Here is a 20824-nt window from a genome sequence, read left to right on the forward strand (position 1 = left end):
ACCCAACGAAGAGCCAAGGGTCAAGTTCACTGAACTTATCCACTTGGACACATGTACGCACGAGATCAAGGCACGATATTCGATAAAACGATCCTAACGGTTCCACTTTTCCTATAAATACCCCCCCCTTTAGTGTAAAATTCACAAAATCAGATCTTAGAGCTCTAAGTTGAAACCATTGTTTCATACCTGAGCTACTTGGTCTTGATTAGCACTCGGGGACCCTCCGTAAGTCTTCTTTCGCTCTTTTATTCGCTTTTCGAGTCCGAAAGTCAACGTTTTGTTGACTTTCTGCATTGACCAGCTTTTGGTCAATGTGAAGTTCATGGAACTTCATAACGTGAGCGTGATCACGATGGTTATGGTCCATAGTGACCATACCTCCTGATTACCACGTTATCTAGGCTCAGTGACGAGTCGTAGTTTCGGCCAAAATGCGCATTCTTGCGTATTTTGTAACCAAACTACTCGTGGGCATCAAAGCCGTTTGTTTTGATGCCAAACCTGTTTCTAAACTTAGTTAAGCATGTTCTAACATGCTTAGCTCGTCACTTTTAGTTTAGTGCTTATATAGGGTCGTAAGGTAAGCGATTTAAACCATCGCTTATACTTTCGAACCCGACCCATTTGGTCGGTCATTAGGACCCGACCAAACACATTAGGTGACCATAGCTATAACCTCCCGAGGTTATACCGTGTGGTCGCAATGTTAGGCGTTCCGAACGCGTCCTACGCGAACGACGCGTTAGGGTAGCATAAGCTACCTAAACGGGTCGTGATGGACCGTAAGCACTTAGATTAGGTTTCATTTTAGTATGTAGGCTTTGCTAAGCCATATTACACGAGTCTCCATACTCGTTTGGTTTACGAACCCGCGTACTGTCCGATCCTTCCGATTTGGTCCGGTATATTAACATAAGCTACCTATTAGGTGCCGTTGATATTCCGTGATCTTTAGCATTATCCGGTTATTATACAAGGAATCCAAAGCAATCTCAGGTGAGTACATTGAACCCCTCTTTTACTGTTTTCTGAACTGTTTTGGGGTGAAGCATGTGTACCTATCTGTTATTTTCATGATTTCAAAGTATAATTGATTATACATGATAGTATTTATCTTTTGACAAACTAAATGACTATCTATGGTTTAAACACTGATTTCTCAAAAATTACAAAAGTAATTGTTGGAATAGTACTTATTTTGTTCACCAGACCGATTGGTAGTATGATATAGCGCTATAGGACTAGACACCCCATTCCTGTTGTCATGGAATGTCTGAAACCAATTTGTTTCTCCATCCAAATAGGGATTTCCTTTGTGGTATCCTTATAGTCTCAAAGGTGTAGTTTGATGCACTAGGTCTGAATGAATTCTTAAATCGCACCTTTAAAGTATATTTTGATATACTCCCAAAAAGTATAATTTGATATACTCTCATGTGTGGTATTGTACAGAACCAACATATATTTTGTAATCATCCAAAGCATATTGTGATATGTTACTTACATAACTAAAAAATAGTTTAATATGTTATTTATCACATCCAAAGCATATACTGATATGTTAGTTACAAAACTAAATCATGGTTTAATGTGTTATTTATAAATCCAAGGTATACTTGTAATATACTACTGAAAACTATTATTTTGAACAACTAAAGTATATTTAATATACTATCTATCAAATGATTTGGTTTTGGTTAGTGTTTAGATAACGGAACGAGTGTAATGTGATGAAAACATGGTAGATACGCCGCTGGTACTTCTTATATATAAGTGTTTTCATTGCATTACATATCGTGGCGTTATTTAGTACACTTGGGTTAACAATATTGGAACTGAAATATATTTTAATATATTACTTATTCAACTTTCTTAAAACCAAGGTATATTTTATATATACCATAAACGTTTTATTAAAACATTGTTTTTCAAACAACTTAACTTATATAAACTCATTTTACATGGTTATTCAGTTAACCATACATTATTCTCTTATTTATACATATCATCTGATCCTATCGTTTTTCAAATGATTTACAAGACAAAGCAAATTTACAAAGTTCATGACTAAACATTTTCTCAAACATAAGTCATGAACTCCGTTTTCACAAAACCTATGTATCTCACAGGCATTTTTATGCTGACGTACCTATTTTTACACATGTTTCAGGTGCTGTCTTGAGATGATTGTTGATACATGCTACATTTAGGATGGACTCGTGCCTTAGCAACTTTAAAACTTGGAAGATCGTAGTTGTACTTATATGATTGTAATAGAACAACGAGTTCATTTAATCAATAAAACAATATTTAAATTTCCATGTGTTATGAAACAATGATTCTGTTACAACACTCCCCGACGTTTCCGCCACGTTTTGTTGTTACACGTGGTCGGGGTGTGACAGCTAGGCTGTTCGATCGAACAGCCCAACCGAACGACTATGCCAGCCGATCGACTAGGCTAACCGATCGACTAGCACTTAGTCCCACAAACTCATGAAGTGTAGTATTGACGAGGTACTGTTCGATCGACTACGCCACTCGATTGTAATCATTACTGCTCGAATCATGAGATACTATACTTCAAAACACTTAGACTTTTCGAAACATTGGAATGTCACCCGATCGAGCATGCCAGCCGATCGAGTGACATATTTGAAAACAATGAAGTGCTAGCCGATCGGTTGGGCTAACCGATCGAACAGCTGTTCGATCGGCCAACCTGAAAGGTAGTACAAACCATCATACACAAACACATCCTTCACATCAAAGGAAGAAACAATCCACTTGAAGGAACCAGCCGATCGAGCCAGCCGGCCGATCGAATGGATGTTCGAACGGATTTTCAAACCAATCGAACAGCCCACTCGATCGAACTGCTGTCCGATCGAATGGCCTACTCGATCCAAGTACATTGTTTACTTTTCCGCGTTACTCATCGTTGTGTTATCGAACTATTCAGGCTAACCTATTCTCAGTGCTCCCTTCAATCCACGATCAACCACTGTGAGTATACTCGATCCCTTTTTGCTTTCAGCACTTTTGGGTGTTACATACGTAATCTATCAAATTCACAAACAACACAAACTATTTGAACGCTAACCTATTTGCATGTATTACTTGTCTAAATGACTGCTGTTTATTATGTTTACACGTGGAGTGCTATCTACCTGCTTTAGCAACATAGTACTATAGTTTGGACTCAGCACCCGTTCCCACGGGGGTTGCTAAGGACAATTACTTGCATGGATTACGGTGGTAATCATGTATTGCGAACTGTCTCGGACAGTCAACTCGAAGTCGTTGGTATCGATGGTCCCATGTTGATAATTTACATGCATCGTTTTCCCTTGTGTACGTGCTTGGTTATGCGTAAACTATTCGAACTCTATATGCTATATCAAACTTGTGTACTCACCTTTACATTATATGTATTGACTTTTATTTTAACGTATGTGACAGGTGTTTAAGCTACTAGCGTGCTAGGGAAGCGAGGCAATAATAAGCTTCTAGGAGCCTGTGACCTTAAGACAGTGTCCACGTACCTGCCCCAGGGCCATAATTATCTGTAGATCTTGTACTGGCACCTGCAGTCAGTAAGATTTACGGATAGCCGTCTAGAGGTCTTAAAACAATATTTTAATTCGGTCTGTAATAATTAAGAATTTGAGTTGTCGGAACAGTTCCCATATTGTTTAGTTGATTTCTATGATAACTTGTTATTATTTGGGACACGGTATGGGACGTGTTATATAACTGAATTGTATGATAGTTGTTGTGGAAACTTCTGAACAATCTGTTTCGCTCAGTGCCGTGCCCCGATGATTCCGCCATCGGTTGGGGTGTGACAACCCGTCCCTTCGGTAAATTAACCAAATATAATCAAATTTATCAGAATCCAGACTACCCATCCCTTTGGTAAATATATTTGGTAAAATAATTCCTTATAAAATGATTTTGAGAAAGTGGTTTTTAAAATTGATAAAACATGTTATTATAAAATAAAGGGTAAATTACTTTTTAAGTCTCTGTGTTTTAGTGGTTTTAACCACTTAAGTCCAAAATCAAAACGTTTAACGCCCTAAGTCCCTATAGCCACTTTTGTTAACCATTTGAGTCCAAATTTTTAACACTGTTAGAATTTTTTGGTTAAGTGTTGTTAAATGACAAAAATACACTTATAGTTAAAAAATAAAAAAATAAATTATTATTAGATTTCTCTCTCTCTCCCTCTTTTATATATCCCCCCTATCTCTTTCTCTATCTAAACATTTTGCACCTTCATCTCTCTCTCATCTTTCTTTTTTTTCTCTAGACCACCTACATCCCCCCCCACCACCACCATCAACACCACCACCGTCACCACCACACCACCCACCACCGTCTTACCACCGCTATTGAAAACCCTCCACCACCGTCTTACCTCCACCATCAACACAACACCACACCACCCACCACCGCTGCACTTCCATCGTCACCACCTATAATACAGCAGCGATCTGGCACACCACCCTTTAACTTTTTATATAAATTATAACCTTTTGGGGCGACAAGTTAGGGTTTCATAAAATCCCCAAATCCTTTCAAATTCTTCCAATATCACATCGAAATTGATTATCATTTGCAAAATCAACCGCCACATCCTTTCAGTTTCATAAATTCACCGTGCAATCTATTCAAATTCATCTCAAATCATTCAAATTCATATCAGATCGTTCAAATTTCACAAATTCATCTTTCAACCATCCTATCCATGGGACTGAAGAACTTATTCCACCGGAAAAAGAAATCCGGCACCGAAAACAGGCACAATGGCGTCGTTTCACCGTCCGTCAACAACTCTCGCATCCAGATCGAGACCACACGAACCGAAGAGCATGATCAACTCTGTGGACGCTGACGGTGACGGATTCATTGACCTGCAGGAGTTTATTGAGCTGAATACGATTATATTGATTCAAATGAGGTGTTGGAGAGTTTGAGAGATGCGTTTTTGGTGTTTGATATTGATAAGAATGGTTTGATCTCTGCAGAGGAGTTGCAGAAGGTGTTAGGGCGGTTGCGATGATGAATGGCAGTGGCAGTGGGTGTGTTTATATTATATATTAAAGGTTTATGCATTAAAGACTTTTTCATTGTACTAATGTGCATATAAGACTTGTACTTTGTGTGTAAATGACCAAATTACCCTCATAGTTAACAGACTTGGCAGATAGTCTTAGAAATTTGGACTCAAATTATTAAGAAAAGTGGCTATAGGGACTCATGATGTTAAACATTTTAATTTTGGACTCCGGTGGTGAAAACCACTAAATCATATCTACTCAAAAAGTAATTTTTTTTTTAAGACTCAAAATGTAATTTATCCTAAAATAAAACTTTGTACTCAAAATAATTGAAAATAATAAATGGGCTTTGACTCTTGAAGAAAACAATTTCTGCTGTCTTTCAAACTTTCGGTCAAGGCACAATCAAAATTCAAAAACGTTTTGTTTTAAAATACTTCTCTGGTTTTACTATTACCGTCAAAATCAAGTCAATTTTGACTTTCAAAAAGTCAAAAACGTTTTGTAATTGTAAGTTGTGTTGTTTGTTTGTTGTCGTCCCGGTTTTCAGGTTTGGCGTGTGTTAATGAAGTTCTCGTTTAAAAAAAATTATGGAGTGTAGCATCTTACTCTAATGAATAAAAGTTTTTTGTCGTCCGTTAAAAAAAAAAAAAAAAAAAAAAAAAAAAAAAAAACTTCTCTGGTTTTACTATTACCGTCAAAATCAAGTCAATTTTGACTTTCAAAAAGTCAAACTTCTAATAAAACTTCAAAAACGTTTTCTGTTGAAATCGAGTTTTTTAGAAATCCAGATGATTTCAAATTCCTAAACAGTTTCTAATTTTCTGTTTATAAGAACGATTCTGTTCTTAAAGATTTTTCCGGCAAACAACGGTGATCGGAATCCTATGATCACAGTTTTGCGCCAAAACGGTTTCTATATGAATCAAAATATAACGAAATTCTAATGTTTAAGTTGTTTAGCTAACCGTTTTAATGATGATTCTGTCCAAATATGATGATCAACAATCGAATAATCATTCGATTTGAATGATAACTTTGAGAAAAAATTCCAGCGCCAAATCGGAAACCACAGTGAACAAGGAAAATTTTCACCGGAGTAACCCTTCCGATGAATCTGAATCAAATATATCCTTTGATTCTTTTCGTCTTTAATGTTCAAACAACAACAACAATCAAGTACACCCTTGATTGATTCGATTAAAAAATCTGATTTTTCAACTTTTTTTTAATAAAACAGGGGATTCGTAAAAACGTTTTCCAGCGACGGTTTAAAACAATTCCGTTCAATTCTGTTCTTGTTTGTTTGAAGTGAGAATGATCAGATACGTCCTCTGATCGTTTCGGTATGTTATGGATATTATTGTACAATCGCTGTACTTGCACTTTGAAGAACAGGGTTGCAATATTTCAATCAGATATATCCTCTCAATGCGATTTTGTTGCACAGATAATAAAAACGGGAAAAGGAATCGTAACAGGGGTTCTCTTCTTCACAATCGATATCGAGTCACTCGGTATCTTTCGGTTCTTCACGAACGATTTCACAGGTTCAAGATCTTTGGCTCTGTACGCCCCGCTTGCGGTATGCGCATATAATGTATATATGTGTGAGTCATCCGGGGGCAAAAGTGAAAGTGCATTAATTTTAACGTTATTTTACTAATTTCATGAAAATAACGTTAAAAGCTGAGGACGGTTAATCATGTATCATATGGTGGCGTTGATAGCTGAAAGACAAAAGGGTACATTCACTAATCGGTTTTTGTCCTGAATGGTGAGTGTTATATGTCTTATGTCCAAGGATTGATGCAAAACTACTATCGATCCGTGGCTCTCACTACAAGCAACATCTCTATTCATACAGGTTAAAGGTAAGGCTGTCTACAATTTGGCTCTGATGCCAATTGTTAGAGATGGAGAGCGAGAGTTTCGAAAAAATATAAAGTTTTCATTATGTTCAAATGATTGTGATTACATGTATTTATATATTTAGGATAAGTGGTCACTAAAGCTAACATAGGATAAGTTTGGATAAATCAATAATTATTTCTAACAATACCCACACATCTCAAGCATAAGACCAAGCGTACTGGGGCGTGTTCTCCCCCTGTGAAGGGGTATGGTCCCAAAAAGCCGCGCAAACCTCTGCCCAGGTTACGCGCGGGACCATACTCCTTATTGTAACAAACTTGTTACCAATATCCTCGCGCAGCCTACATCACGTTATGATCTATCTCGCGCGAGGCAAGGCAGACAAGAAGCTCAGATATCAACACTTAGCATAAATAATGGTATAAATAAGCACACTAACCCCGCTCGGGTTAGTTGCTGTCCAACAAGAACCACTCAGTAGGGAAGCACACAGCTACCTACAGTGGTACACAGGGTACAAGTGGCAGTAAAAGGAGCCAATGAGCGTCCAGCAGGCTCTGGTCAATCGTGCGCCACGATCGCCTGAAGAAAAGTACACAAGGACGCCTACATGGCACCAATCAAGCGACGGAGACAACTGTCCCACGATCTCCACTTGTCTGATGATGACAGAAGGACAACAAGGCCGACAACAATGACACGTGGCTCCAGTCAAGGTGCGCCAGCACCAACGAACGTCTAGAAGCCACTAAGCGGTCGATGCCAGCAAGGCAAAGAGCATATCCGTTATGTTGTCCGTTTATGGCCCAAGGCCCATCAGCCCATAACCTCTTACACCTCTCCAGCTATAAATAGAGACCTCATTCCACAGGTTAAACATTCGATTCCCTCTACTCTCACTCTTTACACTTAATTACTCTCAAAGCGGTCGCTTATTCTCACGCCGGAGCCTGGTTAAGAGGGAAACCCCCACATTCCCCTCTTAACGAGTAACGGTGTTCTGTTTTGCAGGATTGATTACCAAGTCGGAGCTCAAATATCCTTAAGAAGATTAACCATCATGAATGGAACATAAACCAATCTAATTAACTCCTTAATTAGATCACTGTTTCTTCATTGGCGCCCACCGATTTTTTCTATAACCACCCTCATCTTCTTTTTATTTGAGCCTTTGACATCTCTTTCTTCCTTCGACTATGACTGGTCAAGGAATCATCCCAGAGTTCGGTTTCGGAACCAACTCTAACACGGCGTTGGGTGAAGGAATCCAAAACTTCCAAGCCCAACAAATCGAAGAAATCGGCGAAGTTGAAATCAACAATACTGGGGGTCCGCGCGGGAGCTTCACCCGCATCACCCAAGTGGTCACCCCAGGGAACAACGGAGAAGGACCTTCGAACACAGCGCCACCTCAAAATGTATCTGCATTACTTGGCTTACCAGAAGGCGAAACCCCAGCCTCGTGGTATGCCAAGAACATCGCCACCATCAATGCAGCATACCAATCGCTCATCGCGCAGCAAGCAGTTTTGACGGCAGAACCGTCCTTGGTCACCCCTCAGAGTCAGGGGGTGCGCCAAATGCCCCCACCAGCCAATATACAAGGCAGAATCAACAGGCCTCCCCCTACAAGACGTTTAAGCGTACAAGACACGCGCGATACAAGAGAGGAAACGGATAGTTACTACGACAAGAGAAGTGAGAGTCTCTCACCTTCCCTTCGGATATATATACCCATCGCATTTAATGCGATGGGTAACCGTGCCGCGTTCGCCGCTAGGCTAACCAACGAGAGGTTGCCACGTCAAGCGGAAAACCAGGGGTGACGGTTACCACGCGCGCGTGGGCCTCACTCTCCTGACATGAAGTGCAACCGCCGCAGGCGGCATGATGACATCCATGCCAGGGGTCAACTCAAACGTCGCTCTCAGCGACTTATCTCACCAACCTGTCAGAAGTTCAAATTTCGAAGTTTCCCGCCATAAACGTTACAAGTAGCTTCATACAGAAGTTACAAGAGCCGCGCGAGCTAAATCGAGCAAGACTTGAATGGTACTTGCGCAACTGAAAACAACAATTTCCACATGCGCCACACCAATCAAGATCAAAAGAGCATCTCCCTTCACTCCTATTTCCCTTATTTTTATTAAGTCCAGAGCTCCAACCACTTGCGTTGCGCATGGTGCAGCACTGGACTGGGGGGACTTGAAGGGGTATGGTCCCAAAAAGCCGCGCAAACCTCTGCCCAGGTTACGCGCGGGACCATACTCCTTATTGTAACAAACTTGTTACCAATGTCCTCGCGCAGCCTACATCACGTTATGATCTATCTCGCGCGAGGCAAGGCAGACAAGAAGCTCAGATATCAACACTTAGCATAAATAATGGTATAAATGAGCACACTAACCCCGCGCGGGTTAGTTGCTGTCCAACAAGAACCACTCAGTAGGGAAGCACACAGCTACCTACAGTGGTACACAGGGTACAAGTGGCAGTAAAAGGAGTCAATGAGCGTCCAGCAGGCTCTGGTCAATCGTGCGCCACGATCGCCTGAAGAAAAGTACACAAGGACGCCTACATGGCACCAATCAAGCGACGGAGACAACTGTCCCACGATCTCCACTTGTCTGATGATGACAGAAGGACAACAAGGCCGACAACAATGACACGTGGCTCCAGTCAAGGTGCGCCAGCACCAACGAACGTCTAGAAGCCACTAAGCGGTCGATGCCAGCAAGGCAAAGAGCATATCCGTTATGTTGTCCGTTTATGGCCCAAGGCCCATCAGCCCATAACCTCTTACACCTCTCCGACTATAAATAGAGACCTCATTCCACAGGTTAAACATTCGATTCCCTCTACTCTCACTCTTTACACTTAATTACTCTCAAAGCGGTCGCTTATTCTCACGCCGGAGCCTGGTTAAGAGGGAAACCCCCACATTCCCCTCTTAACGAGTAACGGTGTTCTGTTTTGCAGGATTGATTACCAAGTCGGAGCTCAAATATCCTTAAGAAGATTAACCATCATGAATGGAACATAAACCAATCTAATTAACTCCTTAATTAGATCACTGTTTCTTCACCCTGATACCGCCTGAAAACGCCGGAAAACGCCCGGCCCCCACTACGCTAGGCGTTTTGGGGCGTTTATTTTTTGAAAAAAAAATGAGTTCGGCGTTTTATTTAAAACGCTGTGCACCCATTTCACCATCCAATCAGATGGACACACCTGGAAATTGTGCCGGAAGGAGATGATTGTGCCGGAAATGGGTGTGTGGTTAGCCGGAAAATGTTGCCGGAAAACCTGCAACTTTGGTCCCTGTAGCCGTGAAGAAGAAGATGGGTTTAAAAGGTTTGGTTTTGACAAGTTTGGTCCCTGTAGTTTAGATATCATTTTTTTTAACTTTATTTTATTTTTTCAGTTTTTTTTTTCAGTTTTTTTTTTTTTAATATCAAGTAATGTAATTTTTTTTTAAATTAATGAAGTATTTAAGTTAAAAAAAATTAATTCTGAAATGATTGAATGGGGGTTATTGGCATAATGCCCCACTACGCCACTTTTTGCTATAATGCCTAAGTGTGACTAGGATGCCACGTGTCGGATAATGCCCCATGGTGTGGGCATTATACCAACTTACCACTACACATGGTCTAATGAATGAATATGTGTCAGCAAGTATAATGAAGCAAAGAAAATAAGTAAGGAGCATATACATCCATGAGGATTCTTAAAACCACATTTAGTTTTGTTCCTTCAAATGCATCAGTCTTCTGAGCCAAAGTTATGAGAATATCGCTAAGTAACTCCTTCTTATAAGTTAGTTCGGGGCGATCTTCAATTATTTTTATAGCAACATCTACAGAAGAGTCAGATTATGAGAGAAATAGTATAGGTTGATGCATAAAATTGTATGGACAAAAAATTTTGTGAAAAAGAGCAAGAAGAAATACCAACATGTAAGAACTACTTACCAAAGATATCAGCTTCAATACATTTTTCTAGGACCGAACGGTGATTATCATCTGACATATAATTGCCTCTCCTTCTCATATAGTCATACAAATACCTCACCATGAGGGGTTTTTCAAACAATGCTGCCGTATAAAGTGGCATTGCTCTATTATTACCTGGGATCTCCGGCAGTCCTGGATTCTTTTCCACCATTATCATTGCTGTTTTTACATTTCCTGCTGCTGCTGCTAAACTGAGGGCAGTATTGTAATTCTGATTTTGTAGCTCCAAATCCTCACTTTCCATCAACTGTACTAGTTTTGTCACAAATTCTTCCACAGCATTGGTGCTTTCTGCTGAAGCTGCAATGTGAAGCAGGGTATCATAATTTTCGGTGATAGCAAAACGTATCACATCGGGGTGTTCGTCAAGAATTGGTTTAGCGGCCTTCCAATCTCCTTTGGTTGCTGCTTCATAAAGAGAAACACCAACGGCGATGTATCTCCATCTATCTTCAGTTTGAACATTTTTATCAAACATTGTTTTGTTGGCAATAATGTGTGCATTATGATAGTAAGTAAATATGTATTAAGTTTATAGAGTGGGGATCCTACGGAAAGTGTGTTTTTCCTAAAAAGTGTAAAAAGTCATAAAACACAATAATTTCAGGCATAAAACACATCTAAACTCACAAATAATAGAATGAATATTACTAAAACACCATATTCAAACTCTAATAGTCCATAAAAACTTCAAACACACCATCGTAGAACTATGAATATAAAACACACAATGCTAAACAACATAAAACACAATAATATTTGTCATTCCACAATCAGAGCCTTAACATCTAAAACACAACACAAAACCCACATACATGATGTTTTAGTAATCTTCATCATATTATTTGTGGGTTTTTGGTGTGTTTTATGGTTGACATTATGGTGTTTTATGACTTTTTACACTTTTTAGGAAATTTGGACTTTCTGGCCAACTCCTATCCTAAGTTTATATATTATGTATATATCCCTAAGTTTAGGTGGTTGGTTAAGACACACCGTTTCATATGGAAGTTATCCATAGGGTTGGTTATTATCAAATAAAGCAATCGTATCTTTAACTTTAACTTGAGGAACTTTTACTCCCATTCGGGAAGTCATTTTTATAACTTTAAGCAAAAGAAATAAAGAAAAATCGAAGCTGCAAAGTAGTTATATAGTAATATAGATTTTTATTCTACAAAAGTAGAACCCATTGCATCAATTTCGTTCAAGGAAATAACTAGTTTCATTCACATATATCAAACCGTATAAGAGATCTTAGGCTAAAGGGTGTGGGGGGCATGGGTTGGGTCATCAATCGTCAAGTAGGATCATTAATGGATTGCTATACCACCCCCTTGTCCCATCCACCATGTTTGGCATGGATTAAACTATGGCAACCATGGACCTCCTTTCCTTTTTTTAATTTCTCCCTTTCCTTTTCACAAAAATAAATTAAAATAAGAGAATAGTGGTTTGGGTCATCACCACGCTCTTAGGGTAGTGATCAGTGGCGGAACTAGCCCATTAATTTAGGGGTATCCTGAAAAAAATTTACCGGGTAATTATAAAAAAACAATAATAAATAAAGTAAACAAATATCTAATAGATGTGTCCTCTTTCTTTTTCGTAGCTTGAAATCGTTCCATCACATCGTCGTCTTTTGTTTTATCAAAAGTTTAATTTTATCGACCGCACAAACTATAGCATTGTTCAAATATTCCAGGCCCATTCGATTGCGTAAATCCGTCTTGACATGCTTCAATTTAGAAAAAAAATATATATATATATATTTCAACGGTTGCGATTGCAACTGGTAAAACCAAAGTTAGCTTCACTACCTGATAAAACAAGGGACAAGAACTATGTGTTCCGGTTTACACCATAAGACGAGCAAGATCACTTATTCAACTATAATATCTTTCTGCGTCTTGGGTTAACCTTATTAATTATATTTAGGGATTCTTTTCAATTTTATTATTGTTAATTTGGCTTACTTTATCATTCGGGCATAATTATTCTACAAGATTTCGGGTTGAAAACGTTTGAGCTTATAAAAAAAAATGGGATTTTAGTAATATTAAGTATCCTATTTTTTTGTTAGAGATATTCTCGTATTTTTTAGGGGTGTCCTTTATATAAAACCGGGAAAAAAAACACTACAAATACGAGGTTGAGCCGTAGCCCGTGCTACGGCTCATGTTACTATGGTTCCGCCCCTGGTAGTGATTTTGGATGATGGATTAAAAATGGGTAACATGGCGAAGATATGGAGGATCATGATGACCATAACGGTCATGACCACACCCTGTAGTCTTACGAAACAAACAAAATTAATCACGAGCTTCTAGTTGACAAATTACCGTTAAATAGACCTGAACGAGGTAGGTTCGGTCCATCAGGTAGATATGAAGGAGGTTTCCATCGTGGTGGTAACGGTAGTACCGGTGGTGAAACAATCTTAGGTTTCCATCGTGGTGGTAATGGCGGTGGCACCGGTACTGGTGAAACAATCTGAACGATAGTATCGTTTTGCTGGTTGAGTGGAATTGCAGGAGGACCAGAGCTTGTACTTGCGGTGTTCATCTTTTCAGCTACAAGGAATAGTTTCAACCGAAATGATCATATTACAACAACAACCAGATGCAATTTATTATGTGAAGCCAAGTCAAGTCAGCGTCACTACAAATTATTTATTAGAGACAACTGGCAACCTTTATTGCTGAAAGCTACCACAATAACACCATGGGGTATGGTGGGGCATGGGTGAACCGCATGACTTGCCAGAAACGGTTAGATTTTGAACTTTAAAATGCCCCGCTATGACCTAGCCAACAAGCGAATAGGAGCCGGCCACATAGGGGCCGGTTCAACCATTCCGGAGGCCCAAAGCGAATTAAAAACCTGAGGCCTTTTCATTAGAGAAAAAATTAACTACAAGTATTAATTTATATAAACAAAAGTGTTTGCAGTTTTGGTTTCTCAAGGTTGAAATGCAACTAAATTTTAACATAATGGATCGTATATGTACAATTAACATTCGAAAACCATGAAAATATATAGCTGCCACCTTATATGTAAACCCAAATAAAAATGTATCAAGAGAATTCCTAATATGCAAAACCAGACGAAATGAGAGGCCTTGAGAAAAGTGGTGGCCCTAAGCCACCGCTTCACTTAAATGGGGCTAAAGCCGGTCCTGAACTCCCGCCCCTTGGGCCACGCCCAAACCCAAGCCCACCTGGGGTAGTGGCTTGGGCGTTTTCAGCCAACCCACGCCCCAACCCCCGCCCCATACCCCACAGTCTAATATCAAACGTTGACTACATAAGGCTATCCCTATCGGTGAATTTTATTTAGGTTAATGTTGGTTGTATTAAAACTAGTGTTTAACCCCTGCGTTGCGGGTGCGGGGTCGTAAAACCATGCTAAACAGTAAACAAACGACAATCAAAACTGAGAAAATTTTAAAATAAAAACATAAAGAGTAAATTACGTTTTTGGCCCCTGTGGTTATATCAGTTTTACTATATTAGCCCAAAATAAGAATTTTTAACAGATCTGCCCCCATGGTCCCTATAACTAATCGTTTTGGCCCCTAAATCTAACCAAACCCTAACTCAGGTTAATTATTAGGCACATGACTTGCACATGATGGGTAATATGGTAATTTCACCTCCCCTTTAATGAGTTTATAAATAAAACCCTAGCCCACTTCATCTCCTTCCTGATTCCATCTTCTCCATCTTCTCTGTGATTCCATCTTCTTTCAAAACCCTAATTTCAGACCAGACCTTTCACCATACCATCATCACCATACCATCAATCAACCGTACCATACATACAGAACACACACATACATACAGAACACACACACTCCCTCTCTCATCTTTCTCTCTGCTCTCTCTCTCTACTACCGTATCATCACCACCATCACCGTATCATCACCACCACCACCGTACCTACCACCACCACCACCTCCTCCACCGTATCATCACCACCATCTCTCTCTCATAAACACCCCTCTCTCTCACCACCGTCAACTCCATACCTCCGCTACCGACCCCCTGCCAAACACTACAACCTATCTCTCCCTCATAAACTCTCTGCCATGAACCCCCAATCTTGGATTCACAATTTTATCAAGAAGAGTACACACATGAACCCCCAATCTCGTTCTCGTTCGAAACCGATTTATAATCGGAGCCACGAGGAGAGAGAGACGGCGGGAATAAGGGAAAGCGGTGGCAGCGGCGGTGGTCAGGTGGCGCGGTGGTCAGGTGGCGGTGGGAGGTTCTCACAGTGGAAAGGATATGGTTATTGGGTTTGATTTTGTTTCAGATCATTTATCCAGGTATAACACAAATAGGCCTGTGTATGTTTGATTTTGTTTGTGGGTTTGTTTGGATTTGATTTGATTCTTTCGTTAATTTGGATTTGATTTTGTTTGTGGGTTTGTTTTTTAATCTGGATGGATATGGTTATTGGGTTTTGATCAAACATTATTGGTGTGGCAGTTGTGGAGGTGGAGGTGATGGTCACCGACAGGGGGATTGATGTGGTGGTGGCTGAGGTGTGGCAGAGGTGTGGCTGAAGTGGTGTTAGTCGGAGGTGTATTGTTGCAGGTTGTGTTTTGCGGTGGTGATGGTGGTGGTGGTGGTGGTGGTGGTGGTGTGGTGGTGGTGGTAGGAGAGAGAGAGCAAAGAGAAAGATGAGAGAGAGTGTGTGTTCTGTATGTATGATAATTATTGTTTCTTTTATATTTTATAAATCAGTAAAAGTAAAGGGGAGGTGAAATTACCATATTACCCATCATGTGCAAGTCATGTGCCTAATAATTAACCTGAGTTAGGGTTTGGTTAGATTTAGGGGCCAAAACGGTTAGTTATAGGGACCATGGGGGCAAATCTGTTAAAAATTCTTATTTTGGACCAATATAGTAAAACTGATATAACCACAGGGGCCAAAAACATAATTTACTCAAACATAAATTTATATCATCACGTGACGTAAATGATGTCAAAGATAAACATGAACTTATACCATTAAGTGGCATTAAATGTAGCTAAACTTAAATTTATAAAGAAGGCTTTAACTCAAAAGACCCAAAAAAAAAAACAGTTTTTCTAGTTCCAAAAATAAAGTATATAAGCATGAGGACTGAAAATGTAAACTTACTGTAAAACAAAAACCAAAAAAGGACAAAAATAAAACAATCTGATTTGGTGCCAAAGAAATTGAAATTGGAGTAATGGCACTATTGTAATTATGTCTAAACTTACTGTAAAACAAAAACAAAAAAGGACAAAAATAAAAACAATCTGATTTGGTGCCAAAGAAATTGAAATTGGAGAAATGGCACTATTGTAATTATGTCTAAAATGATGATTTTTCTTATTACTGTAGAAAAGAGTCTACCCTAATTATTATTATTCCAAAAATAAAGCATATAAGCATGAGACTGAAAATGTAAACTTAATGTAAAACAAAAAACAAAAAAAGACAAAAATAAAACAATCTGATTGTTAAGGGGTGCCAAAGAAATTGAAATTGGATTAATGGCACTATTGTAATTATGTCTATGTAACATCCGCCAATTTTAGAGCTATAGGAGTAATGCACCTCCCCGTTAGTCTTTGGGGTATTGTTAGGATGAGACATATAACCTCCCGTTAAACTTTGGGAAAGGCACTTAACGCATTGGAAACTTGGGCTATCACTTGGACTGCGTGAACTAGCATGGCTGAAACTATTTTATTATGTTCATGTTGGATATGAGTTTTTATTCTATTATGCTATGTAAACAAACTTGTATACTCGCTCTTTGCTTTTGCATTGAAACTCTATTTTAATACATGTTGCAGGTTGATTATTGAAGTATGGATGATTGATGAAACAAGTTTAGGGTGGCTAGATACACACCTAAATTTATCTATCTTTTGTTGTTATGTTATTTGTTGAAACAATGTTGTTATTTCCTTTTGAATATTGTATAACATTTAGTTTTGAAATGAAATTTGAATTTAATTAAATATTGTCACATAGTGTTATGACGTCTCTAGCAATCTTTACACACTTCGTCTCATCCCGATGTTTCCGCCATCGGTTGGGGTGTGACAGATTGGTATCAGAGCCATAACTATAGGGAATTAGGAAAAGTAGGAATGCTTTAACCTAGTCTATAGTTTTAGAGCTTTATTCTTATGTTTTGCTTGAAATTACTTGCATGTTATCTTATTTGCCTTTATTTATTCTCGTGTCATCTTTCAAACATATATGTCACTTATGCGTTAACACTTGACATGCTATACTTGTTTTATTATGTGTTAATACTTGTTCCATTGTTCGATTCTTTATGTGCATTCTTGATTTCTTGGCATATACCTCTATGTGTTGGTACTTGTTTTATTATCCTATTCTTTATGTACCGTTCTTGATGTGCATTCTTATGTGTTTGTTTGCGTATTCCTTTAACGTACTCCCCTTTTCTAAAGCATTTTACTCGATTTTTCTTAAACTTGAAAATACTCGTATTACACAAACGAGACGAGTTTACCAAAATAGGCGTGAAACCCACAATTTGGTAAACGACCCTCATCCTGCTTGATTCTATTTTTGCACGAAATTCACCATTAAGTTAGGAGTGAAATCCACATCTTAATGGGAATTTCAAACTCTAGTGGACCCTCGTCAAGGTGTCGAAATTAAATTTTGACCCGACGAGTACCAACCACACTTAGGGTACGAAATCGTCAAGTTAGGGGTGAAACCCGCACCTTGTCGACTAGTTCCACTCCTTGATTTTCAAAAATCCCGCCAAGTCTCGAATTTTCGATGGATTGGGAACATGTAGTAACTGGAAGGGTGAGTACCGTTAGCTGAGATATCGGCAAGAGTATTCCACCTATTAGGCCAAAGCATGTTTCCTAATTTCAAATGATCTTTCGACCACTTTGGTTAGTCAATGTTCCGTTTGGAACAATCCAAGTTTTATTCGAGCTTACGCTTTATTATATTTGATCTTTTGACAATTTGAATAATTTTTTCGAGATTTCATTTTGCGCACACCTCATACTCTTACTTTTCACACGATTATACATTATTAGCATGCATGATTTCACGCAATTTATTTACGCTTTTGTAATAATGAGTAGAGACATATCATCGAGATAGGAGTGATTTCCTTACCTTAACGATTAACTCCGCTTCTTTTCTCATCTTACAACGACCTCACCAACGGATTTGGGGTGATTCCCTTACCTAGGTGATCGTTACCAATGTTTTTTTTTTAAAAGACTATATTATATAAACACGATTATGTTTATACCTAAATCATTTATCATACTTTATTTATTTAAACGTACCTCTTATTCTATAACCTATTTTCACATCACTCGCATACACAAAAAAAAATTTTTTATGTTACCATAAACGCGTGTTCCTCGATTTTCAAAATTTCACGAAATACTACTTGTCAGCCTAGTCGGTTTAGTAAACCCGTTGCCCACAAATTCACCAATCAACGTAAACATTGAAACACGTTCCTCTCACGCCATTAAACTAGAGATTGATATTCTCAATTGAGAATCAAATCAACTTTTTCGCACACACCTATAAAATATTAGCAATATTATTTAATCATCTACTAAAATTCCTTTTCAAAACCAATGAAACATTTTTTTCGTATACCAAATTCCTTTTTCTAAGGATCAACTTTTTCTCAAGAATCTATAAACTTCAAAACTTTCTAATATAAAAGTTACCTAAAACGATGCAAGCTTGTTGACCCCAAGAACTTTTCAAAACCTCGCTCGATACGCCAATTAAATTCAAAACACGTGGGCAAGGAAACTTCATAAGAACCGACACATTTTCAACTATGTAAATTCTTTTAAAACCATAGTAGCATTCCCATACTTTTACAAAGTGCTATTTGCATAAATAGTGGATGATTTATACTCTCTTTACATTCATAAACTAGATTCTACATTTCATAACAACTTAACCTGTTTTGATTCAAAAAAAAAAAAAAAAAAAAAAACTCCACGTTTCGCTCACAACAATGCATTATGTTACACTTATGTTCCAAGTACTATTCTTATTCATACAATTATACGTCTACACTTATATTCGCATTTATGCATTTACGTTACGCTTAGCATATTCATACGATGCACGCTCATACTTATATTTGTCAAATATGCATGAACGTATACACTTATATTCATACACCTACATCTTATTCATACTTATACAAATATTCTTTTTACACTTAAATTTATGCTCCCACATTTTAATCATGCTCATACACTTGTGTTTACTCTTATACTCATATTCATGTTTATACTTGTACAGCCTACACTTTCGTTTATAGCTGTACTCATACACGCATATTTACCCGTATACATTCAAACTCACCTTTATACTCACGCAATTTACGTGATACTTAAATTCATATTCATACACCTACGTTTTACCTATAATCATATACACATTCATACGTATGCAATTTGCGTATACGCTTATACCGCTATGTTTATACTTGTATTCATATTCAGACACATTCTCACGTCTTTTATGATCCTCGTATTTATATACTCATTCATAACTACCACGACACGTTTCGTGTCTATACTTTGACTCATATTTACACACGTACTCCCCACAATACGTTCGTATGCTTACACTTGTACTCATATTTATACTCATACTCGCAACGACATACTTGTACTTGTACTTATACAAACACGTTTACACTCATATATATATATATACACTCATACATTCCATTCGTATTTAAACATTCACGTTTTACACTAAATTTTCACATTTACATCCATACTCATGCATCTCATGTTTACACTCATATTTGTACTCGTAATCACACCCGTACTCGTGTTTATACTCTCTTTTATACGATTTATGTTATACTCGTACTCGCATTTATACTCTCTTTTATACGATTTATGTTATACTCGTACTCGCATTTATACTCTCATTTATACGATTTATGTTATATTCGTACTCGCATTTATACTCACGTTTATAAGATTTCTATTATACTCGTACTTTTTGTTTGTACTCTCATTTATACGAATTGTGTCTATACTCACGTCATTCGTTTGTGCTCAAATTGTGCTGACATTTATGCTCGTTGTTAATACACGTTATGCTTATACTTTTACTCATACTCCTGGCATGCGTTTTGTGTTTATACTCACGTGCGTGTTCAAATTTAAACTTATACTATGCTCATGCTTTTTACTCAAAATTTATACGTTCGCACCTGTACGCGAGCGAAACCCGAGGGATTCGCTTGCGTTGGTCTTATACTATTTGGAACACAAATGTGCTTATGCTACCTTTCTATACACTCGCAATCTTATTTTCAAAATTTATGCATACCTTGATTCATACGCAACTAGTACAAGATATGCGGATCATGCGACGATTGTTATAATCGCGGGTGCACACGGGATTATAGTAATAAGCGCATGAGAACCATAGGGTGTACTGCCGCGTATGGTAATACACGGAATGTAACATGACATCGAAGACGAAACGGACGTAACATGGTCAAAACATGGTGGATACGCCGCTGGTACTTCTTATATATAAGTGTTTTCACCATGTTACCAAACTCTCGTAAAACGTGCCATGAGAAATTCAGTGTTTTGCAGACCCTTTGACCTAATACAACCCTTAAACAACTCACAAACGTATTATATCTGATTATCCACGACGAGGCTTCATTCTTAAAACGCTACTTTTGTCTATCTGATACTTACGCTATTCTTATACTCATAATCGTAAGTAGATCAATCGTTCACCCTTATACCCTATTATCCTCCGTTGTCCTTCTTACATGCCTCAATTTTAAACAAT

General features: G+C 38.3%; 1 protein-coding gene across 8 annotated transcripts in view; it reads right to left on the reverse strand.

Moving 5' to 3' along the window:
- LOC110941090 (ankyrin repeat-containing protein NPR4) overlaps positions 1–13590 on the reverse strand; it is a 62337-nt gene extending 48747 nt beyond the window's left edge. The window contains exons 1-4 of one of the 8 annotated variants that reach the window (XM_022182706.2): positions 13303–13590; positions 10919–11260; positions 10661–10803; positions 10045–10265 (exon numbers count right to left, since the gene is read on the reverse strand). In XM_022182706.2, coding sequence (XP_022038398.2) covers positions 10071–10265; positions 10661–10803; positions 10919–11260; positions 13303–13525 — 903 coding nt within the window. In that variant the 5' untranslated portion in view covers positions 13526–13590 and the 3' untranslated portion in view covers positions 10045–10070. Of the gene's footprint in view, positions 1–10044; positions 10266–10660; positions 10804–10918; positions 11411–13302 lie in introns of those variants that run through there. The other 7 variants (XM_035990568.1, XM_022182705.2, XM_035990567.1 and 4 more) reach the window with 7 other exon arrangements.
- Between the last annotated feature and the right edge of the window lie 7234 nt (positions 13591–20824).

The sequence above is a fragment of the Helianthus annuus genome, chromosome 5, assembly GCF_002127325.2.
Source record: "Helianthus annuus cultivar XRQ/B chromosome 5, HanXRQr2.0-SUNRISE, whole genome shotgun sequence".
Classification (NCBI taxonomy): Eukaryota; Viridiplantae; Streptophyta; class Magnoliopsida; order Asterales; family Asteraceae; genus Helianthus; species Helianthus annuus.